At 36.2% G+C, this 26,325-nt stretch overlaps 1 protein-coding gene across 1 annotated transcript; it reads right to left on the reverse strand.

The window, feature by feature from the left end:
• Window positions 1-3,344: 3,344 nt before the first annotated feature.
• On the reverse strand, window positions 3,345-25,669 carry LOC137408160 (sorbitol dehydrogenase-like). Its single transcript, XM_068094560.1, has 8 exons — window positions 25,477-25,669; window positions 20,598-20,631; window positions 17,934-18,098; window positions 16,469-16,622; window positions 13,677-13,861; window positions 9,021-9,193; window positions 5,120-5,238; window positions 3,345-3,933 (listed from the first exon to the last, which is right to left on the reverse strand). The coding sequence occupies exons 1-8, from the start codon at window positions 25,537-25,539 to the stop codon at window positions 3,777-3,779; spliced, it is 1,050 nt and encodes a 349-aa protein (XP_067950661.1). The 5' UTR covers window positions 25,540-25,669; the 3' UTR covers window positions 3,345-3,776.
• Between the last annotated feature and the right edge of the window lie 656 nt (window positions 25,670-26,325).

The following is a 26,325-nucleotide window of genomic DNA, read 5'->3' on the forward strand; positions in this document are numbered from 1 at the left end:
TTTGTGTGGTTTTAGTACTTCGTCGTATCTGAAAAATGGTTTACAATTACGATGGAACCCGTCTACCATTTCAGACTATAAATTGTCCTTAGTGAGCATGCGGCTACAAGTTTATCATAACTTTTGTGAAAAGTTTTTCGAATAGCAACGCGTAAAACTTTTGCTCGGCTAAAAAAATTGTTCGGTTGCTAATATCGACTAATTCAGCAATGTGAAAAAAAGTTGAGGCCAGTAGACGCTGTGGAAGGTAATGAACAGCCAGAAGAAAATGATGAAATGGTTCCATACGAAAGCAACAATCAGAACACAACCTGCCAAGTAAACAGTGCAAATATTTTTGTTACAAAAATATTAATTCCTGCAAATTAAATGTATTATAATTGTGGTTTGTTAATGTCACTTGTTCTTAAATATATATATTTGTAGCATTTGATAAATTATTATTATATAACTTATAAACTAGCAAGCGTATAGCATATTACATGCTGCCATTTTTAAACAATCTCATAAAAGCTGGAAAAAACTCTTTGATCTCTTCTGAGTGAGTGTTATCTCAGGTGGGTAAACAGAACATATTCCTGTTAAATTGGAAGATATCAAGGAAATCATTAAAACAACTGTCTGATTCAGCAGATGGTCAGGATTACTACTAATACGTTAAAATGATTTGCACAAACGCCAAAAATAAAATCGTTCAACAGTGGTAATAAAAGCAAAGCTAGCCTGTCCCATAGCCTGTCAGGGCAAATGATTTTTGATGCGCTACGTTGAATGAGCTCTAGTCTTTCTTTACATGTAGATGATAAAATTGTGTGCCAAGCAGGAGCACCATACAGCTGTAAAGGCCTGATATTAAATGTATAAAATTTTTTCAAACCGGCAGCATTGAGACCTAAAACCTTCAGCTGTCAAATTAAAATGAGTCGGCTAATACATTTGGAGATCAACTAGTCTACATGGCTGTTGCATTATCGACAACTACTCCTAAATACTTGGTCTCTGTGTTAGGGGAGATATCTAATTCATTATCTACTAAAACATCCAAATTCTGGTAAAACTCTGGTCAACTAACTCTGTCAAATTGAATTTGTCTTTTTGCAAGAAAACTAATAATTTAATACATGTAGCATTCGACTATTTTTAATACCAACAAACTACCACTGCATGCAATGAGACGTATACAAGCCAGATGAAAATCTTTCATAATTGGGTAATTACTAGTTTTGACACGACTGTCATTAGGGGCAACTAAAGGTACACCTACATCATTGAAAAAATGCTAATGAAAATGATGTCAATATAACGCCAAGACATCAAACTTCAATTTAATGTAATTTTTGTCTCTGTAGACCTATCCAGTCCAGAGATATAATAGTTTGAATGAGATCTGTTCTTGGAATGCTCAAATTCAAGCAAAAATTCGATTGTGACATTTATAGTTGCACTTCGGCAAAGCGGCCAGCAGAACAGAGACACGTAACACTGCAACCTGAATGCAATAGCCCATATGAATAACGAAAGAGACAGGCAGCTGCGCAACTATTGACGTAATTTCGCATGTATTTCTCTCCTGAGCATTTTAACCGCAAACAAGTTTTGTTGATTTAAATCTTGAAACATCCTGGCAATCAGATCACCTCAAACATTAAACCATAACTGTCACGAACAACTTTTATCGTATTTACTAGGTAAATCAGACACGCTAATTCCGATTCTGTAATAAAAAAAAGACTAGTCCACTAACCTTCAAAATCATTTAGGCTTTTTTAAAGCGTTTCAATATCCGTTTCGAAAACAACACAATCGGCATTACAAGCTCCGCCCATAAATATGTGACGAAACCTAGCTTTTTCAGGAACGGAAGTTGGGAATGTTTAGTCCGATTTAGAATAATAGAGATGGGTGTCTTAAAACCCATTAATATCTAAATCCAGCCTGTAAAATAATTTCAGTTTTTTATGAAAGGTATATAAACTATTTAAAATTGCTCGTAGCTTGTCACATGACGTTTAAATGGGCTGGACGCCGAGAAAAATGAGCTCAAAAAGCACGGTTTTATCACAAGCTAGCGCTGTTATCGCGCTTTTTTAAATATGCAATGTTAAATAGCTCATCTACCTTTCAGAAAAGACTGATATTATTTTTAACGCTGAATTTAGATATTAATGGATTTTAAAACACCCATCTCTATTATTCTAAATCGGTCTAAACATCCCTACATAACTTCTGTTCCTAAAAAGCTAGGTTACGTCACGTATTTATGGGCGGAGCTTGTTATGCCGATTGTGTTGTTTTCGAGACCGATATTAAAAGGCTGTAAAAAAGCCTTCATTACTCAGAAAGTTAGTGGACTAATCTTTATTTTGAGTACAAAATTGGAATCAGCGTGTCTGATTTACCTAGTAAATACGATAAAAGTTGTTCGTGACAGTTATGGTTTAATAATGATACTTTCTGATAAAATCTACTAACACTCTGTGGGTGTTCATTTTCAAGGAGCAAGCAGCATCTACTGCTGCCCTAATATACATGTATCTAACTGAGAATGATGGCATCAGCAAATAACATTTATATCCAAAGAAAACTTGGGCATACATAATTGTGAAAAACACGGATCTTGTGGGAACCACTGAGGTTTATTTACAATTATATAAACATTATGTTGTGTTGAGATATGTTATTAACTGGTCGGGCACAGCGTCTGCTAACAGCAAACATATAGTCTGGCAAAACCAAACTAGATTGAGATGCCGAGGATTACACTGGTATCTCATGGATTTATTGAAGCGATGATGGTGATCTGCCCATCCTGGCGTCCAATAAATAATATTTGCCTTAATATAATGAGATGGGATGGGCCCCCTCTCAGAAAGGAGTGTGTGGCAGCCTTAGAGCAGAAATTTACAAACTGGTTCCCTGCTCAGCCACAGCAACCTAACCTGAGCATGTCTTGGCCTTGCCTGCTTTACTACACTCTAGTAAAGATGAGAGAGCGTATCTCGGAGAGCAAGAACTAGGTATACTTCAGCCCCACTGAAGACAGCAGTTCTATTAACTGATACTAGCATTTTTAGTTTGAGTAAAATCTTTGCTCATGCCATTTCATTTTTATTATTTCTTTTTGCCAACTGTCTTGATTATTCTAAATGAATGTGTGTACCACAGACAAAATATTGAGCCAGTGCATTTAGTCGATAAGTAAAAATTATGTTCCACTTGACATTAAAGTTCGACACAGATAATGCTTCCAAGGCCACAATCCTAATGATACAATCCACATGGCGTGAAATCTGATAAAAAATAAACTTGTGATGACTAACATCAAACAAAGAAACTGGTAAGGATCAAACTACATAAATGTTATTATCAGAACAACACGTTGATGAGGACGAACCATTTCAAATGTAGTCACCTAGAAATAGCTTACAAATGGTAAGTGTTTCATCTAAAACATTGTCTGGTTTAATCTAATAGACACCAGTCAGACAGATCATAAGTAAACAGTAAATATAATCTATCAAATGCAATATTAATTAATAAACATAACTGGATAGGAAGGTGCTGAAAGGTGCTCAGAAATAACAATCAGAAAGTTTTAAGGAGAAATCTTATATAATTATGGTAATCAATGACAATAAACAAAGAGAAACACAATTGTGAAAGTGATATGAATATATGACATAGGTCTAATTAACCGTCGCTACAAGACACTAAACTACCCTATGTGTGTCTAGTCAGAGAGAAGTCAGAGACAATGGAATTTCTTGAGATGGGACCTACATGGTACAGTCAATGATGATCTTGAACCCTGACTTGAGGCCTTTGATCATCTCTTGAAAGGCCTCATCAGTCTTCTCTAAAGGCTTCCTCATGGCTATCATCGACTTGAGATCCACCTTTCCTGTCTTCAGAATCTCTATTGCCCGAGGATAGCTGTGAATATGATCAAGTTTTTTGTGTGCTCCAATTACTCCTTCCACAGATTATCATGCCAGTAGTTTATAAAAATATAACTTACTAAAAAGTACATTGTTTCTATGAGCAAAAGAACCATTGCTCCTGAGTGTTTTTGTTTTGTGTTTTGGCTAAAGAGCTAAAAGAAATATTGCTTACAAAAACAAGCTTTTCAAGTAATACTAACAAGTTTTACCGCCTGTGTTTATGGAGAGTTACATTATATATAATAATTTGCAATAAAGCCTATGAATGATAAAGGGTCAATCCTGAACTCATTATAAATGAGCTATTAGTGACCCTTAACCTCACGCAGTATGCCAGGTAAGAAACTGAGGAAGTTAAATAAGAAAGTAAATCATGAACAGACCCTTGCAATCTCCTAATATCAGAAACTATGAACCGCAATAATAGCATTCACATAATTTGAAATAGACGTTAAAAATATAACAACAATAAATAATTACTTAATTAGTAAATGAATGAATAACAATCAACTATTATGGTCTGTGTGAGACAAGAAGTGAAGTGAGTAGAGGGCTATTTTTTGACTCAGTTCAGCAAATAGCCAATACTTCATCTTTTTATCTCATTTATAAAGAAATGAATCTTTAGATCTTTTAGCGTAGAAACCTACACGGAACATGTTTTCTGTAATTCACTTAATTTGCTCAACTTGTTGTGCACCGGTTAGCGGCATAAAAACTTATTTAGCCTTATAATATGATGCTATATTTCCTGCTTCCTAAATATTTGTCTATGTGTCTAAGTTTGTAGCATTGCAGACCACAAATAATTTTGCTAATCATATCTATCTATGTCTATGTAGAAAGTGAAAGTCGACAAACAGTGAGCAGTCTCATGCCATTAACGCTAATAACTATGGCGTTTTGCCAAATAGAGTGCTTTCCAATTTTCGCATGAGAAAATAACTCCAATGAGCTGGCAAATGCAATGATTTGCAAGCGCTGCATGAGCAAATAACTACGAACACTGTATTTGATTTGCAAATTTGGCAGGTTATATTGTGATAACAATAGTTTTAGCTCAAATACTTGTATTACATCAACAGTAAATCCTAAATGTTAACAAATATCACAATATATGATTATACACTCTGAAGAGACTTGTCCGAACTACGTACAGGTGAACAAGAAAAACTTACCAGGATCCAAAACGTACAACATTGATAATGTCAATCTCATTGATAGCTGCATGTCTCATCGGCAGTGTGCAGTCAGGAGCCAGTCCTGCCAAAACTACCTTACCGCAAGGTTTGGCAGTCTACAATAGCAAAAGGTGCAAACCAAAATAGTTTGATGAAATTCATGAACAAAAGACAATTGTGATTAATTAAACACGACACAAAGGTGAGAACAAATAGCTGAAGAAGTCAAACTAGAGACGAGAAGACGAATAATAAAAGGTATGAATGAGCTGAAGGTGATCAGCAAGTAGCACACAGTTGCAGGTATCTATATATAAATATCAGTTTGTCTTTTTATCTTTTTGAATTTTTTGTCTTTTTGTGAAACCCTGTGTCCAGTTACAGTGATTCAAATCTAGCAATAATGAATCTGTATCACGGAGGATTTGATCTCAGAACCTCCCTTTCACAAGGTGCCAAGCTAACCCATTAAGCTACATGGGATTCATTGGGCCATCTGTAAGCATCTAGGTTCAAATACACATAGCGAAGTTGCTTTACACGCAACGTCACTAAAGCTTGCTCTCACGGCTCTTGTTAATAAGTTTAGCAATATACGGTTACTCAAAACAGCCAATGACAACTAAATTACCTGCCACTGTTCATAAATGGTTTTTAATATGTGTGCAATGCCGAACCTTAGGCTAGTACCTGTATATATATATCTCAGTGTTTGTCTTTTTGTTAAACCATGTGTCCAGTTATAGCAATTAATATCTAACAATGAAAAATCTACACGGCACTGGATTTGATCTCAGGACCTTCAGATCTACAGCCTGATGAATCCATTCCATTAAGCTACACATAATGCAATGGATTCATCAGACAAATAGTCATTACATTGGTTCAGATACGCTTGAAGCGCTTGCTTGGGGTTAATAACTAGCATTGTTGACAATTATGCTTAAAGACGTGGTTGCATCAAAAAGATCGATTTAATTAAATTATGACCAATAAAAGGCTAAAACATCAGCTACAATTTGATGTCATTTTTGTTTTTGTAGACTAATCCTGTTCAGAGATATATGCGTTTGAATGAGGCCATCTTTGAAAAAGCTCAGATTCCAGTGTGTGCTTCATTCGTGACGTAACGAGTGATACATGTGACAAGAGCCCACGAGCGATAAATATAAGATCTCTTCTTTAGCCAATCATCAGGACGAAATTTTTATATAGGTCATATTAAATGTTATCGCTCGTAAAACGAGTTGTCTGTGATGTCCAAGATTTTCGTTGTTAGGGAGATTACTCTATTACTAGTTAGTTACGCGCATCAACTACTAGTAGACTCTAGTAGCTACGGCATCGACATATTTATTTTACATTAATCAACAGACATGCAGACAGGTTATGGTTAGAGCTGACAGGCATCAGCAGCGTGATGCTGCAGAGGAAGATTTGAGAATGGAGGTAAATATATCTTCAACTTTGAGTATCCCATACGAATATCCTAAACTAACGGTAATAATTTTAGTACTCATGAATACGTCTACTAATAAGTCAAATTATTACTTCTTGCTATCACGAATCATCATTGCATAACTTTTCAATCGTTTCACAAATTTTCATCATTTTACCTAGCTTATAGCATTTTCTTTGGCATTTTTAGCTAGTAAATTAGATTTATGATTAGAATTTATGTTCAGTGTGTAAAAAGTGAGGAAAATCGATTGATCAATGCTCATCTTCAAATCTCAGAAACAAAGCTTCAAATTGTTGGCTTGGCGTATTTATGCTTTTGTTAAATATTTATTCATTTTGAAAATTACATTCGCCATCTATTTAACTCTCAAATTGAAAGCGTTCAGTAGATACGCATTAGAATGACATATATATAAATGTATGACATTTATTACTTTTGTTTTAATGTTGCAGGATGTTTGTTTACAGGTTTACTAGCGGAGCAGTCGTGTCAGTCTGAAAACTGCCATAAATGGGAAAGAGACACAAATGTGTACTGACCAAACCATAATATGTTTTGTTTGAGTTTTGCTGCAGTAGATTAATTTGTTCTATTATATGAACTGAAACTATGTGTATGGCCGCGACTTGGATGGATGTTTTTAATAAAAACTTTGTGCTGTGACGAAAATTTGTTGGCTTGTAAAAATTATATAATAAAATATTATTGTTGAAGACAATGCAAAACATGATTTGCAGAACATATTGAATACATTAAAATAGCCCTGTTATCATCTGTGCTGAAATCTTCTCTGAGAGATGGATTTATGAAGTGTAATCAGAGCTGTATTGACAGATACTTTTTGTGTTCACTATTTCGGTCAACTAATAAAACTATTTGTTTTGTACTTGAATTAACTAATCAAATGTGACCAGTAAAATTTTCTACAAATTGATACTAATAATGACTAGATAACATGGACTATACATGATTTTTTGGGATGCAGTTGGTTTCGTCATATATTCGAACATATTATCTCCAAAGATGGCGGCGTGCCATTTTATTTAATAGCTAGTTTTCGGTGTGCATGTAGCAACTGAGAACCTAGCTGATACAAAAGTCGTGATGAAACAAGCTAACTCGACGACCTAATTACGGTAGACCAGTAGAATTGGTAGTCAGTACTCAAATGTTTTCACAGCATTTAGAGGAAGTTAATATGATGAGTTTTCAATTTCCCTTATTTAAGGCGTTTGAAACATTCATAATAATGTATCTGTAGCTGGATTTAAAATTTTATTCCAGCCAACAAGAGCAAATACAAAATAAAATATATGCCAATAGAGCCGCGTAGAACTAGACTTTTATCGCATTAGCCGATGTGAATACGAGAGATAGAAACAGGTTGTATTACGCTTTACATCATTTTGGGCAAGTCTGGACATGTTTTTTTGACCTGAGCATTTTAACCGCAATCAAATCTTTTCGATTTTAATCTTCAAATATCTTGACAATGAGATTGCCTAACACAACAAACAACATATCAACTGATAGACAAAAAAACTTTCGTTTAAAATCAACTCAAACTTGACGCAACCACATCTTTAACGATTGTTAGCTGGCCCAAAACAGGTATCGTTTTAGTGAAGATTTTAGTAAAGATCTAGCTTTTCAGAGGTCAATTACTCAAACTCTTTAGGTAGTTATTCTATTGCCTCCGCGACAGGCATTCGGCCAGTTATCTAATATATTCAAATTAGAGCCTTTTTCTGTGTGTCCACAGACTCCTAGAGCTTCAAAAAAAAACACACCCTCAAGTATATTCTGAAACTGATGCAAAGTACTCATGTAAGTAAATTTCACTTGTAATCATTTATTAGGTAATTAGCCTCTGAATAAGGTTACTATTGCTACGCAACAATAGCAACCACCGTCACAATCTTAAGGTGGGCTAATATAATATGTATCAAGATAATAAAATTCATTTTAAAGATAATGTTTAAAATGACCCAATCTTTGAATTACTATTACGAAGACACCGTTTAAAAAATTTATAAAATTATACTTTTGCTTAAAAGTTTTGGTGAAATACATTTACAAACTGCAGACTTTCAACCTCAAACTATGTCAACTATAATTTGACTTCATCCTTTTAACAAGTTGCTAAAACGCAAATGTACAGTATTATATGTTGTAGAGCATCATGAAAAGTTATGATTTATAAACTTTTTGATGAGCACAAACTTGTCAGATACTATTGTCAGAAAAGGTCAGAAAATATTTTTAGAGAGGTACATGTAGTTAGGCTCCCAGGACCAACATTTGAGTTTTTCATGAACATCTTTTCTTGTCGAATTAATCTAATAACAGTCAACTAGAGGAGCCATAATTGCCTTGCTGCCAGCTGTGACGCTGCCGTACATTACAAGTATTATAATTGATATTCTTAGTACTAACGTAGATGGCAGTGGTGATGCCAATCTGGGAACAACTTGCATCAAATGCTACATCAGGCTTTCCTCCGAGCTTTTCCTCAATTCGCTGTGCTGTTTCCTTGGGGTCGCTGCCGGCCAAAACAGTTACGCACTCTCCCATTTTCTGTGCTGACTTCAACTTAGCCTCATCAATATCTGAATAATCATGGCACTACTCTTTGAAAGATATTCTATCAACACTCTATTTTAACTAGCTGACAGAGGTTTGATTACATTCAATATATTATTTATTTAAAAACAGTAATCCCTCGCTTTTTGGAATCGGTACCCGCCGCGAAAGGTGAAAATGCCCGAAATGGAAAGCAATACCCTACAGGATGAAATTATTCGATGAATTTAACAATTCGCGAATTCGCACACAGTCTATTCAGCGAATTAATAAAAGCTGCAAATAATCAGCGAATAATTAGTTTTATTTTTAACACAAGGGAGAATAACTACTACCTCAAATTAAAAACTAGCCGCTAGGCAGAGTTAGTAAATATAGCTGAGTTCCAAATGCTTTTAAAATCATCATCGAGGCTTTGAGTTAAGCCCATTGTCAATGCACCACACTTCTTTACAAAGTTATTCAAGGTTGTTACAAGTTATTCGCATGTCGGCCACGGTAGCATCATTGCAAAAATCTCTCCTGCAGTTCTTTAGAAAAAAACTCTTAACTCAGTTCTTTGAAAAAACTCCTAACTTACCATGAGTTGTTGGTTCACCAAAGGCCTCCAAATCGATGAATATTTATGAAGACCTCTGGTTGCAGCCAAAAATTTATAGCTTAGCATGATCGACATAAACATCCTAGCTAAATAGAAACCTAAACACGTGGTATACACATGTGAAGGTTTTACTCTATTACTAGCTGCTTTCAGATTAATTTATTCGGGAATGCGTTCATCCGCGAATAAATTAGTTCGCGAATATACATGAAAAAACATTTTTCGCAAAATTAAACTCCGCAAATGATTTCATCATATAGGGTAGTTCAGACCATTGTGTGGTGAGGGCGAGCTGGTTGGTAGTCGGGCCAACTCAAATAGGGGGCATGACCAATGGATGAGCCGGCCAAGACACGGAAGCAATGATCGATTTGATCCTCAGCTAGAAATCGGAACTGAACAAGCCCGCTGCTATGAAAGATCAGGGCTTCCCAGCAGCAGCAGAAGCATTTGCGCCTTCTTATACATTACCTGTGTTGCACTGAGTAATTGTCCCACGACCAAACACGAGCGAAGCGAATGTTTGGGAGCTTTATGATAAATGCATATGCGCACACAACTCCCGAAAAATTACCCGTTGACGGCCATTACCAAACCCTTGTATAGAAATCCCATCAAAAGATTTAACCATTTTTGTGTAGAGTCGTTTAAGTATAATAATGATGCAAAACACATATAAAGCTATTTAAATATGTTACCAAGCATTTGAAAAGTTTCTGCAATATCCTAAAACTAACCCATCTAATCGGATTATACATAAATAGACAGATTAATTTGGCCAAAAATCGCGATAAAAACTTGACAAGCTTTTTCTAATCAAAATTAAGATCGGCCAACGAAATGCCAATAAGGCCGTGCGACAAATAGTAGAACCATTAAGTCATGCGCATTTCACGAGAAAACGTGCACATTTCAATAGTCTATGGCATTGTCCAATTGATGAAGGTTTCTGTAATTAACGTAAAAGTACTGAAAAGTAATCGTTTCTTTTTTGCCGATTCTACGGGACTCTGACATTTTGGACAATTATAATGTGTATTTTGGTCCATGATTTCATGGTCATCCATCATTTCATGGTCCATTGGTTACTGATGTCCAAAGCAGTGAAAGTAAAGGAAATGACGATGATATTTTTCTAAAGATTCTTACAATATTACCTATATGATTATTACAATATTTAATTGTAAGAATAATTATTCGATTTTATTATTTTTATAAGGTTTAGTTATAAGAATAATCATTCGAATTTACAAGATCGAAGTATATAGTGACTGATGGTGTGCAATATGTTACTGTTATTATTTTTCTAAAGATTTTGTTGAAGGTACTACGGCTGTGCTCAATATTGCAGGACTGCCAAGCCGTTTTTAATATCTGCAAAATTAAGTAATAGGCCTACATTTTCTTATAGATACACATCTATTTCTATGACAACCAGCTAAAATCTGTTTAGATTTTTATATTCAGCACAATTCTTTAGATATAAATACAGAGATCTAGATAAATATCGCAACTTCTTGATATTGGTTGCTATGTCCAATGATACACAGCCCCCAGCCTGTGTATATTACATAGCAGCTTGCCATTTTACTTCTAATATTGCATTTTTTTTATTGCGGGGAGAGATGTAAACATATAATCTTTTTCTTTCATTATTGCTGTTTGTTGTTGTACATAATAACACCCAGTACATTACAGCTACCATTGCAGCTACCATTGCAGTTCTCCTATTGCACTGCAGTGCCATTTGACTGCTAATATTGCATTTTTCAACCAGCAGTCCCCTTTCTTTTTCCATTATCACTTTGGTCATGGGCTGTATGACAGGGGAATTTCTAGTCTACAAATATATTCTATGGATGTTATTATTAGTATAGATACCATTGCTAGTATGGATATCATTACTAGTACAGATACCATTGCTAGTACGGATACCATTGCTAGTAAAGATACCATTGCTAGTACAAATACCATTGCTAGTACGGATATAATTACTAGTACAAATAGCATTGCTAATACAAATACCACTACTAGTACGGATATCATTACTAGTATGGATACCATTGCTAGTATAGATGCCATTGCTAGTATAGATGCCATTGCTAGTATAGATACCATTGCTAGTATAGATACCATTGCTAGTACGGATACCATTGCTAATACAAATACCACTACTAGTATAGATGCCATTGCTAGTATAGATGCCATTGCTAGTATAGATGCCATTGCTAGTATAGATACCATTGCTAGTATAGATGCCATTGCTAGTATAGATACCATTGCTAGTATAGATACCATTGCTAGTATAGATACCATTGCTAGTATAGATACCATTGCTAGTATAGATGCCATTGCTAGTATAGATGCCATTGCTAGTACAGATACCATTGCTAGTATAGATGCCATTGCTAGTACGGATATCATTACTAGTACAAATAGCATTGCTAATACAAATACCACTACTAGTATAGATGCCATTGCTAGTATAGATACCATTGCTAGTATAGATACCATTGCTAGTATAGATACCATTACTAGTACATATACTATTGCTAGAATAGATGCCATTTTAAACCTGTACAGACGACATCTGCAAATGTGTACACCTGCAGCACTCTGAGTTTAGGATAGGCTCAATTTTAAGTAATTTACCTTGCAAAAAATGCAGACTACTCTTCATAAAAGTAGAGTTGTCGGCCCCGCAACAACTTTTGTAAAATGCGTGAATTTTTGCTGCCGCCACATGTCCTTTAAACAGTTTCATGATGCGAAAAACTCATCCCACAGCGCAAAATCAAGTTACACTATTTGACATTCAAAGAGCTAAAATGTGCAAATGTCACACAGAACACTGAGAACACCTGTTCAGACTAGTCAGCAGTGCTGGATGAATACAGGCTAGGCTAATCAGACCAGCCAGACAAACTTCAAATGAGGTCAATAAGCCCACTTGATAGCTTTAACGCTGGCACCTCAACACAGAGTGTCCATAACTTCATACCGATTACGTATTATTAAGTTAGAGACACATAACTTTCGAAAGTTGTCACATTTTGTTACAAAGGTTGTTAAAGAGAAGATTCTGTATACAATCAGGTTTAATATAACCATAACCATAACCGCAGTTTAATTGGCTGCCTTGGAAATGCAACAAAGATCAACAGCGCCCTGCAGAGCTGCTTTTGAAACAAAAACCTTTGCAAAACAGCCAGATGTTTGTACGGACAGCATGCCAAATGTCACCGACTGCACAGCAGACTTTATGTATCATGTGTTATTAAATGAGATATTCTCATGTTCCAGTCATACGTGATAACCTATGTTAATAAATCCTACTTTGTCATTGTCTGTCTGTTAGTCCGTGTAAATGCTATGCTATGTCAACATTTTTTGGCCGATTTCATCCAGAGTTGTCACCGATAAGCTCCGCGGCTTCCGCCAGGTCGCTAAAATATTTGCTGTCAAAACTCAGTTTGGTTCCTGAAAACCAGCCTCTTAAAACACCCATATTTAGGCTGTCTGAATGGAAATGAAAGATATACCGGGCATCACCGGGCCTACTGCTAGTTATAAACTAAATCTGAGTGTAAAATATTAGACAATGATCCCCATAGCCATTATTTAACCATAATCGCTTTATTTATGAATTAGAGGTGAAGTGTTTACATAGACGTGGTGGTGCTATCTGCGACAGACAGGGTTTGGTTAGTCTCTTAGCCCCTGTCAAAATTTGATTGATTGATATGATTGATATTGATTGATCATAAGGTTGACATTCGTAAAATATAAATGTGTGATATTTATCAAATGTTCAATTGCAGTTGACAAGATTGATGTTTTTTGAACCCTTCTAGTTTATAATTGATGATATCTCAATAATGATGAAACTCAAGTAGTAATATACTCACCTACAATACAGACATTGGCAGCACCAGCCAGTTTTGCTGCCAGAAACACAAGGATGCCAACAGCACCGCTGCCAATGATCGCGCAATTTTGTCCAACAGTAATTCCTGACCTTTCGACAGAGTAGACTCCTACAGCCCATGGCTCCATGAGGGCTCCCTCATCCAAACTCAGATTGTCTGGAATCCTTCAATAGAGGCCGATGCATATAGAGAGAAAGTAAAGAGAGAAAACCAAACTGGCCTAATTGAGGGTCTTACTCGCGAAAAGAGCAAAAAAGTTTCTACCATAGTAATGCAATAACTATAAAATGAATGACTTGGAGATTTATATGATGGCAGTAAGTCTCTGATACAGGAGGAGGTGTTTTACGTTCCTTACCTTCCTTAGTTACAAGGTTTTAGACTTTACACTGTTGTAATTCATATGTTGTTGTTGTCATTTTGTAGACTAGTTGAACACCGGGCGGTGCACGGGTACTAAAAACAGCTTATAAACTGTGGCAGGTAATGTAGTTGCCTGCCACCTGCCATTAGCCTGACACTTTGCCAATGACTAATTTGAGTAGGCTGCTATCCATATTGCTAAACTTACTAATAAGAGCCGTGAGAGCAAGCTTTAGTGACATGCTTTAGTGAGTGCTATGCATATTTTAATTGAGACAATGACTCATATCGCCTAATGAGTCCATTGCATCTGGCATAGCTTAATTGGTTAGATTAATGCCTGGTGAATGGGAGGTTCAAAGATCAAATTCAGCACAGCGCGGATCTTTCATTCCTAGATTTCAATAGCTATAGCTTTATAGACTGAGTGACAGACTTTGAGATTTATATATATAAAAGAAAGATAAAAGATGTGAATTATCAAAGAGATTTACTATCATTACATAGCACACTCAAATTCCAATTACAATCAAACCATATTTGTAAAAGCCACTGAGTGTAGAGCTGCCCAACGGAACATTTATGGAATACTCCTGGTATAAGTCAGCCAACTGGCTCACACGAAACATTTATGGAATACTCCTGGTATAAGTCAGCCAACTGGCTCACACTCAAATGGGTACGATTAATGGACTGCTTTACGTGATGCATGCTACTGCTCTTTAGATGATAAGGCAGTTTTGACCACTGAACCTTTTCATTATAATCGCAAATGAAAGCAGTAATGTGCGACAGCCGAAAGACAAATTATGATGCTATTATGGTACTATTCTATTATAATAGAAAACAAGTTAAGAATGATTAACCTATAGCACTTTACATCTATAATACATGTAGGTATAGCGCAATACCTTCATATGGCGTTCTTAAAAATTATTAGTGGCTCCCACCTAATGAGCCTTTTCTAATTAGTTGCTTGAATAGAGATCTGCTAGTTGACAGTAACCAGAGCTTGGCAAGCAACAGTGATCAGCCGTTGTGATCTTGACATCATCTTGTACATACATACACACAAATGCAACGTACATTGTGAATGTGTACAAATGCACAAGATAGTATCTACTGGCTAAGTATCTACCTATAATTCTAACTTGATTTATACTCATCGCTCTGTTTCATACATACCAAGTAATTTCATATGTTTTATAGATTGTTAATTCTTGCATTCAGTTTGCATGTAGGACAAGTAAATGCTCTAACAAGGATAGTACTAAATTATGTAGAATATGTATATATATTAATAATGATTATAATAAATATATAATAAAAATAACAGAAAGCAATCTAGTAGTAAGTAACTACTTGTTTAAAAGCTACATAGCTGAGCATTTCCTCAGTTTCAGTCACGTGTTATGCCCTTTGCCGCTGATCAAATAAAATAGAGGAAAATCCATGCAGCTCATATTTGAACACCCAGAGTCTGAATCAAACGCGAGCGTGTATCACTATGTTTCCATGGTGCACAGTACTGTGAAGCAGCCCCCTCCAAAGTCGAGGAGATTGTACGTTTCCATGCTGCGCAGTGGTTTTCAGCAAATTAGCCAGAGAAGAGAAATTGTATAAATCGAATCGCCTGATGGAGAAATAGAATCAATCACGTATACCGAACGTCCTAAACGGTCTTTTTATGGTTCTGTCGTCATTATAATTTTATTTACAATACACATTCACAAGGTTTTACAAACCTTAACACACTTTTTACAAAGTAATATATTTTTAATAAGTATTTTTAAGTAATATATTATTTAAACGTTAATTTAGGACTTGCCACCTATTTTTCTAAAAGTGTTGGCATCGATAACAAAGTCCAGGAAAGTAATCACCTCATCATCCTCGTGAATGCAGACCCTAATTAAATTTAGGTCAAAGAAGATCGGAAGAATAGAAAAAAACCAAGATTAGCAGGACAACCTTTGTACTAGTTTATGGCCCTCGATGAATCCGTCTCCACGGCATGAGAGCTATGCGCAGCTACTGCGCAGTCGCTGTTTCCTTGCTGCGAATTTCCACTGGCTTCGCACTGATCAGTGCGCAGTGATTTCAGTGCGAAGACGCAGTTTCCATGATTCGGAGATAGTGCAACTCCGAAGCACTGCGCATCATGGAAACATAGTGTATAAGTTAGAAAAATAAACTTAACAATTGCAGCGCAATTACATGTATTACGTGAGGTACCACACCCGCAAGTATTCCTAAGAGATTTCTAAGCTAGTCCAACCAACCCTTGGGACATGACTAATACTACATATCAGAGGAATGCAGATGCATATTAAAGCAAGACTCCACATTGGAGAGTCTGACACCAATGTAATATGACTATAGAACAGCCCTATACTTTCTACACATACTTTACAGTGAACTCCTCCGGGTGGTTACAGATCCTTCGAAGGTGGCCATGACCGTGGAGGCCTAACTTTATAGCCTGGCAGTTGTGGGCTTTGCCTTCATAGCAGGTTGCGCATTTATGACAGCTCGGGGCAGGGATGAGGTGTACCTTGTCTCCTGAGTAGCACATGAAAAACTTGTCACAATAGTAATAGCTCTAAAGTCTAAACCCAAGGCTCTTACTATGTTATAATAGACAAGCATGTGCAGGAATATTTGTGACCAGCGTGAACATACAGTAGACCCTCCTATAATGTATACCTCCTGCAACATAAATTCCAGATAAGGTAAAAAACTTATGTGAAAGTTTTGCTTCGTACCACATAAAAATTCCATATAATGTAGTATCAAGTAGGGCGAGTTCTCAAATTTAATTTGAATAGTGACCCATCACGCCACAAATGCGAGAAAAAAACAATATGCTTAAAGGGTTATATCTCTTATATACCGTACACAACTTCTATGACATTCTAGTTCGCCGTGATATATCGTCGAACTATAAGATAGACGACGAACAAGATGTACCGCTCTTTTTATAGTAAAAATATTTTTTGTTCTGCTTTATTGTAGATGTATAAAATATTTGTTATTAGTTCCACTTTGCAGAATAGACTTTGCTGTTTAGAAAAAATAAGCAAATCGTTGTAAATGAATGTCGAAGATAGGCGCTTCACATCAGCTTATTGTAAAATTACCACAATCATGGTGTATAAAACCAGTGATGTTGATCATAAAAAGGAAAAAAGTTCTCGATGTAAACCCCTAATACTGATGTTACGGCACAGCCAACAAATTAAAATATCAAGTCAAGTTTCTCGTTTTGTATGGCCAAAATGGTGAGTTTGGAAAGATCTTGGGACAGATTAGGCAATTTACATGTATTTTACTGTTCGCATAACGTAAAATCCCTATAACGTAAATACTCATGGAACGGATTATTTACATTGTAGAAGCGCCTAGTGTACCTTTACTCTATTTCAAGAATTTTTCTTTCAAGCTCTTTGCCATACTACACAAAACTTCATCGACTTTAATTCTAGCTCTTTTACAATAACTTTGAAAACAAAATTTAAAAAAAAAATAAATCAAACTCTGATTTTAATGCCGTTTGACTCGAGGTGGCTATATATTCAATGTCAACAGTGAAATATTTTAGAAAAAGAGTCATTTGTACGGTTGACAAACACAGCCCTAAAATTCCGAAGTGCATCAATCAACTCCAGCAAACTTATAAAGAAGGGGATGGCTGACCTATATTATCACCCCACTAGTTACTATTACCACCCTACAACATCATTAAATTCCTAGAATATAAAGGCATCCTAAAGATTCTTCACATTAACAATACCAGACTAACCTAGTTATCCATTCTATAGAAGCGGGTTGAATAAGCCCCCCTAGACATGTGAGAAGGTTATCTCAACTTACCTGGCTTAAACTTCGTAACTGCCGACCCAACTTTAACAACGATTGCAGAGGTTTCATGCCCGAGTACCATAGGCTTTGGCAATGGAGTCCCAAAGAGTGTCCCCGACTTCCAATAATGAAAATCAGTTCCACACACTCCAACTGACTGTATCTTTGCCTGGATTTCTGCAAAGGACCATATACTCTAGCTACAACGTTGGGCCTTTGATGAGTGGTCATGATGCAAATTATGACAGGAAATCTATGAAGCTCTACCGAGGTTAATACTCCACAAGATAAGCCACTGTGGCTAAGTACTAACTTTATAACTCATTCTGAGTATAACATTTTAAAGACTAACTTACACAAAGTTTTAGCTGTTTTCAACAAAAAGTATCAGCATCTTTTACCATTTGCAATTATTTTTGATGATTGAAGTAATCTGACAGCCAGAATGTTTTAAAATTAAAATTGACAAAACTTTATAGCGGTTAAAATGCTCAAATTCACGTGAGTGTGATTATGATGTCCATAGTTGCATTTCGTCAAAGAGACCGACAGAATAGAACACATGCCGCTGCAACTTAAACCATAACTGTCACGAACAACTTTTATCGTATTTGCTAAGTAAATCTGACACGCCGATTCCGATTTTGTAATCAAAATAAAGATTAGGCCACTAACTTTCAGAGTAATGAAGGATTTTTTATAGCGTTTTAATATCGGTCTCGAAAACAACACGATCGGCATAACAAGCTCCGCCCATAAATACACGACGTAACCTAGCTTTTTAGGAACAGAAGTTACGTAGGGATGTTTAGACCAATTTAGAATAATAGAGATGGGTGTTTTAAAATCCATTAATATCTAAATTCAGCCTTAAAAATAATATGTCTTTTCAGAAAGGTAGATAAGCTATTTAGCATTGCATATTTAAAAAGCGCGATAACAACGCTAGCTTGTGATAAAACCTCGCTTTTTGAGCTAATTTTTCTCGGCGTCCAGCCCATTTAAAAGTCATGTAGCAAGCTGCGAGCAATTTTAAATAGTTTATATCCCTTTCATAAAAAACTGAAATTATTTTACAGGCTGGATTTAGATAATAATGGGTTTTAAGACACCCATCTCCATTATTCTAAATCGGACTAAACATTCCGAACTTCCGTTTCTGAAAAAGCTAGGTTTCGTCACATATTTATGGGCGGAGCTTGTAATGCCGATTGTGTTGTTTTCGAAACGGACATTGAAATGCTTTAAAAAAGCCTAAATGACTTTGAAGGTTAGTGGACTAATCTTTATTTTGAGTACAAAATCGGAATCAGCGTGTCTGATTTACCTAGTAAATACGATAAAAGTTGTTCGTGACAGTTATGGTTTAAACCCAATAGCCGATATCAATAATGAGATAGATTAGGAACCAATAGTATCAATTCTAGAATCAAAAGGGAAACCCCCACCCCAAATCCCCTTAAACATACAGAACCCAAATGTACCTTAAGCTCCCAGCATTCAAGTTGCTTTAACTCAACCCCATCTAGTCAATCTGCAACTCCAACATTCTCTGTTCAGACTCGAGTATATTGAATTTAAAGGTTGACTTGCAACAAAATTCACATTACAGTTATTTTGTATCAAAAGATTCACCATGTCTTACTCTGTTGTGTTGTAAGTGCCAAATATGTGGAAATGTGATTACAAGCTCTTAAAAACTCAAAAACGAAAAGCCGCCGTAGATTGGAATCTCTTTATTTCGATGACGTAGTCACGAAATTTGGTTATCGTCTTGTCACGTATGTTCTCACATGAATTGAAAGGCCAATACAAAGCTCAATATAAAACTTATCGTAGTACTAGTTTATGACAAACACTTCGGATTTCACCGAAGACCCCGTATCAAATATAATAGATGCTCGCTACTTTACAGTTTTGTTTCGATCTACGGCGGCTTTTCGTTTTTGAGCTTTTAAGAGCTTGTAATCACATTTCCACATATTTGGCACCTACAACACAACAGAGTAAGACAAGGTGAATCTTATGATACCAAATAACTGTAATGTGAATTTTGTTGCAAGTCAACCTTTAAGGTTAATATAAATTATATCAAGATGTCTAGACAAGCTAGTAGCAACTAATCACATATCTGATGAATAGCATCTAATTAATAACTACTGTGAACATGTCAGGAATATCCAGTGTGTGTCAACGAGATTTGACGCTAAAACTTTTAGTATAGGTAAAACCATCTGATACAACTTCTACTAGATTTTGGAGCATTAAAAGTGGCATTAAAATGGAGCCAGTATGTAGGGGTGGAATTAAAAGGAGCCAGTTTGTAGGAGTGGCATTGAAAGGAGCCAGTTTGTAGGGGTGGCATTGAAAGGAGCCAGTTTGTAGGGGGTGGCATTAAAAGGAACCAGTATGTAGGGGTGGCATTAAAAGGAGCCAGTATGTAGGGGTGGCATTAAAAGAAGCCAGTTTGTAAGGGGTGGCATTGAAAGGAGCCAGTATGTAGGGGGTGACATTAAAAGGAGCCAGTTTGTAGGGGTGGGTATCAAATGGGAAGCAATCACTGAGAGCACAAACCGCTCATCTAACAGAGAGAATTGAATGGACATTACATTCCTACATTACGTCAGTAGAACCGCGCTAATCGCAATAACACTGGTGTTGATTGAAGTTGCTCACCTCCTTCATGAGGTTCTTCGACAGGCCAAGACTCCTAAAACATTTAGGTTTCTCATCAAGTGGCAATTATAGACATCAACAAAAAATTGTAAAAATCGTCACATAACAATTTACTATACATTGTCATCGGCAGTACTGAGATAACACTAATACAATCATACTTTTCTCGCATATGAACTATACTATCTCATGAATAGACAATGTGAACTAGCTTGAGTGAGAAAAAAAACTTATATTGTTTTACTACAATCAAATCAAAAGTTCATCTACCATAGGAAACCTTTTAAATCTTTACCCACTTTAAATTCTGTTTTTTTTTATAACAGGCAATGTTTTCAGTCAAGTGCCCATTTACATGTAGGTTTACCCCTACACATGACGTTTTGAACTTGAAATTTTAGCAATTCAAAACATCACAAAACATCAAAGCTCGGTGAGAAAAAAAGTTGGTAAAATGAAATATAAAATACAAAAATAATAAAAATACATATAAATTAAAAAAATTATACAATGTAAACTAATGCAACTGATGTGTAAGCTATGATGCATATATCCGACAGTTTCCACCTCTGAACCAACATATTGCTGAACCAATATATTGCTGAACCAATATATTGCTGAACCAATATATTGCTGAACCAATATATTGCTGAACCTACGCTTCCATCCCCATATCTCCAAGGTAAAAAAATAATAAACAGCTTTTTTAACAATTCGTGGCACTATTAAGGTTTTACATATTATTTGGAATTTTACATTAGTTTTTTTTACATAGTTTTACACAATATTATAGTTATAGTATGTGATTTCCCACAGTATTAGTTGTTTTTGGGCTAATTAACCAAAATAAAAGAATATATGTTCCATGATATGGACTATTTTGAAATATTTTTGAAATATAAAGCAACAACCAGAATAAATTAACTTCATATGGCGAGGTTTGACAAGATATGATCGTAATTTCAATATTCAAGTATTACTGCTAAACTTCACTATTTGCTTTCTTCTCATTGTTTAGCAAGTTGATGAAGTTGTTGACTATTCTTTAAAATCCAGCTAGTCTTCCAGCGTCACCTCACTCTTATCTCTTTGCCTGTCTTTCCTCCACCCACCTACCATCAATATCTTGCGCAGGACGGATTGTGGGAGGTACATTAGCATCAACAGCTGAAGAGCGTTGTTTCAATTTATCAAGAAAATGCAAGTTGAGATCACGAACTTTTATTTTGTTGGACCCTTTATAACCTACCCTTATTGACCTCTCATTGATGTGAAATGCAGTTAACTCTTTCACTACTGCACTAAATTTGCTATTCTAACCAAATTAATTCAAACGGATCTTCGAACATTGGATATACCGCTAGTATTTATGCAATATCTCGAGAATCAATACAGATATTGTTTTACTGTAAAATTCATCTTATTCAGAACAAAATTCTCTACAAGATATGTACAAAATTGTTTAGGGAATCTGTCTCGAAAAATTTCTGACACTTCCTTTGCATTGAGCGAACGCGGTGAATTCTTTTTGCCGTGATGATAGCGATCTGGTTTTCCTGTTTTGAAAAATCAGTAAAAATGGAATTGCTTCGCACAAACACTTTCGAGTGGTTGCACGTGATTGGCAACAAGGTTGTTTCGTTGAAGACCAAATTTGATGGGTCTAGTTAATGCATAGACTTCGTGATGAAAAGAAAAGTGAAACCTTATTGATTAGCCAATTCATCGGCTTACGGTCTGCACTTCTATTATTCCGACTTTCGATACATCGGCCCACGGTAGCGAAAGAGTTAACACTGTTACCGACTTCATCACTCTGAATTTTTACTCATCACTTTTATTTACAATACACATTCACAAGGTTTTACAAACTTGAACTCAATTTTTACACAGTAATATATTTTTAATAAGTATTTTCAAGTAATATATTATTTAAATGTTACTTTAGGACTTGCCACCTATTTTTTCGAAAAGTGTTGGCATCAATAACAAAGTCCAGGAAAGTAATTACCTCATCATCCTCGTGGGTGAAGACCATAATTAAATTTAGGTAAAAGAAAATCGGAAGAATAGAAAAAGCAAGATAAGCGGGGTAACTTTGTACTAGTTTATGGCCCTCGATGAATCTGCCTCCACAGCAAGAGAGCTATGCGCAGCCACTGCGCAACTGCCGTTTTCTTGCTGCGAATTCGCACTGATCAGTGCGGAGATGCCGTTTCCATGATTCAGAGAGAGCACAACTCCGAAGTACAGCGCATCATGGAACCATAGTGTATCATACTTCTTGTCTTAGGTAAGATGCAGAAAGTTGTAAATAACTGCTGTAACAGTATGAATTAGCTTTTTTTATCTAATAAAGATGCAAGAAGTTTGCCATTCTTTCTTCAGGTTCAAGGTAAACTATATAGAATTTCTAGAACACCTTTGGCGGAAATGGAAACCATCAGCGACGTAAAATGTTTCTTTAAAAATACGCATATCACGAGTAGTTTTTTGGTAAAAAACTGCTAAAATATGTGTTAGTTTGTTGAGACAGCTGCCGCCTGACCCTGATATTTTGCATATATATTTGAAAGCCATCTTCAAAACAGTACTAGCTGTGCTACCCGGCGTTGCCCGAGTATTAAAAATCAGGCTGTAAACTTGAAAGGTAATGAGAGTTGCCTGCCACTTGCTATTAGCCTGGCAAAGCGCCAATGGAAAATTTGAGTAAGCTTACTAATAAGAGCTACAGCTTCTAGGGAGCAACATCATGACCGAAAACGCTAGCCTATCTGCTTCCATATACTGACATATATCGCCTCACTGATCGATCAACCTCTGTGGCATAGTTAGTAAGGCGTTGGCCTGGTGAACAAGAGGGTCCGAGATCAAATCTTCTGTGATACAGATTCATTATTCCAAGATTTCAATAGCGAGAGCTGGATGCACCTTCAGACATGCAACTAAAGCCTGGTTCCCATATACGTCGTGAAGCACCGGCGACAGCACCGCAGGCTGTTAGTGGTGAAATGGGAACTTACACGCTGGGTACTGCTGAGGACTGCCGGTAGCATCGCAATAGTTCAGCGCGGTACAAATTTTGCAAAACGCCGCAGGAAAAAACCTTCCCGAAATGTGCTGTACAGGTGAAGGCCACCATTATAGAAACTAGTATGGCTAGCGAACATTTTATTTGATTACGCGATTATGTTTAGCGATGCAGCTTATATGTGAACATATGCCGCCGAGCCTAACATCACAAACGTTTTGCTGCGTAAGTTACCGCCGGAGTATAGCAATCGATATGGGAATCAGGCTTAACTTTGAGAAATATAGATAAATTAAATGAAAGCGTTTAGTTCAGTAAATGACTGCTTCCTTTACTTGCTTCAACTCTTGCAACTTGTCTTTAGCGTTGTAGTAAATCAAGATCCACCAGTTCCTTCTCTCATGTGACACCATCCTTTCATATTACCAATAAATGGAACTGTTTCATTCTGCTGCATCTCTAATTAATGTATGTGATCTTTGCGGCCTGGATTCCACACTTCTGATGCAAACTCTACCCATGGTTGGCAAAGTGTTTTATACTACAGTATCTTTATTTTAGGTGGTGCTGCAGAAAGCTGTGTCTAAGCATCCAAAAACCTATAAGCTTTGAACTTTTCTGAAAGTTTCTCATTCATATGATCACTCTAGTTGAAATCACGTAATATAAAAACTCCTAAATATTTGATACTATTCACATTCCTTAAAAGTACAGACAGATTGCACTAAATTAAAGCTGTATTTTTATAGAATAAATCTTTCACTGTTGTCAGATTGAATTTTAAGTGAATAAACAAGTTGCAAAGAAGGACTTTATGGTAGTTATAATTGTGTGCTCTCGCAATTGACACATGAGAGATGTCGACTGAAAAGGACCGACACGACCAAGCAAGATCCACGGCAGTCTAAGGAAGACAGACTAAATTAGGTAACTTAGTATAAATGTAACTTAGTAAAAGTAACTTTATATGTGCATATAGCAATGCTATATCTAAAAAGCTAACGTCGCGTTCGGAAGAAAGCACACTAAAATGGTTTCGCAAAGCAAAAAGCGCTGCTCTAGACTAGCATTTTTTGCACGGACATATATATATGAACAATCTTTATTGTGGTAAACAATAGTCATATTTTACAATATGTTTTCCACAAGGTACCACGGCAAGTAAACTAACTAAAAAGCGATGTACAACAAAAAATAAAAAAGACCGCAAAGAAACTATAGTCTAACCAATGATATACAACCCCCCTGGGGGCTGTATATCATTGGTCTAACTAACAAACTAGTGAATAGTCTAACTAATATAATAATATTAGAACTGAATGCATAAAATATGTAAAACGCAAGCGTGAGGATTGATATGAGTATCAGACCTGCCAACCCAAGAGTGGGGCAATGCGTGAGATTTGGTTTTGGGGCAATTGATGTACCAATGATAGTATACTGTATATAAAATTGTGGAGATTGGGGCAAAAATCTCACGCATTTTCACGTTTTCTTTGGGGTGATTGCGTGAGTCTCACGCCCAATGCGTGAGAGTTAACAGGTATGATGAGTATTGTTTAAACAAAAAGTGGACAAATAATAGCTCAGTGAAAATAGTATACATATCTATGACAACAGTTTTCTAGTTATGAAAACAAAGTGTAATATAAAATGGTTAAAATAGGTAAGGCTATATGGTGAATGGTATTATTGGTCGGAGGATAGTAGGTGTAGTTTGAGTTTTGTTGTAAAGCCTAAGAAGTTTTGACATAAGCCTAAGAATAATGTAAACAAAAGTTTTGGCTACACGTTTCATTGCAATATTGGCGTTAAACGCAAAAAATAACAACACAATATACTACTTACAATCTTTAGTGTCTCAGGACCGTACAGAACAGCGGCTATATTACTACTTGCATCTACCTCCATGTTAAACAGCGGTTGATATCGTCTAGATTGAAGAACTTCGCACTAGCAGGTTTTATGAGCTACTGACTGAGATAGCCTAATCTTGCCATAAATAGTTCTTTCGAAGGGACTGTCCAACTCCACAACTTTCTAACTGAACAGGTCTATGGGCTAACAGCGACAGAAGATAACACTGCTGTTGATATAAGAGCATTTGTTCGAGGCGTTGCTGAGACGCCGCAAACATGTTATTAAAGAGTTAAATTTATCGCCAAACGACTTCCTCTTGAAATAAGCGTGACTTGACGTAGCGAGATCACGCTTTTAGAAAGCGTTACAGTCTGCTTTCCAGCGATACGCTAAGCCGGCTCACTAATCAATTGACGGGAATACCAACAACTCATGTAACACAAAACGTGTGAGCATACGTAAGATCACGTTTCTTAGCGGCAATTATTCACGGCTGGTTAATTAAATGACCTATCACTATCAAAACATTTCTATTCCTAAATATGAACAGCGATTAGAAGTTCGTAAAGCGAAAAGGAGGGAAGTTGGTGATGTTCTATTTAGTTAGCATTCGGCAGTGATAACACCTATTGTTTAATTTTGGCTGTTTTAAAAGCATGTAGAAAAATAGCCACTGCGTTATAACCGGTGGGATTTAATTGAAGCACAACGTAATATGCTAAGCAATTTTTGCGTGAGAAGAGATCTCTACAGAATATTACAACGCATTAACAACAATGTACGACAAGTGTGATAGGCAGGTGTGAGCACCATAACATATTGAACGAATTTTTTAAG

The sequence above is a fragment of the Watersipora subatra genome, chromosome 11 (genome assembly GCF_963576615.1).
Source record: "Watersipora subatra chromosome 11, tzWatSuba1.1, whole genome shotgun sequence".
Lineage (NCBI taxonomy): Eukaryota > Metazoa > Bryozoa > Gymnolaemata > Cheilostomatida > Watersiporidae > Watersipora > Watersipora subatra.

What these genes read in the sequence shown, in the direction of transcription:
- LOC137408160 (XM_068094560.1), bottom strand. Translation starts at nt 25,539, where the DNA reads ATGGAGGTAGATGCAAGTAGTAATATAGCCGCTGTTCTGTACGGTCCT. An exon ending in GCATCACCACTGCCATCTAC is followed by an intron (nt 5,239 to 9,020) that starts GTTAGTACTAAG and finishes TTGCTATTGTAG; the next exon opens with ACTGCCAAACCTTGCGGTAA. An exon ending in GTTGTACGTTTTGGATCCTG is followed by an intron (nt 3,934 to 5,119) that starts GTAAGTTTTTCT and finishes TCATATTCACAG; the next exon opens with CTATCCTCGGGCAATAGAGA.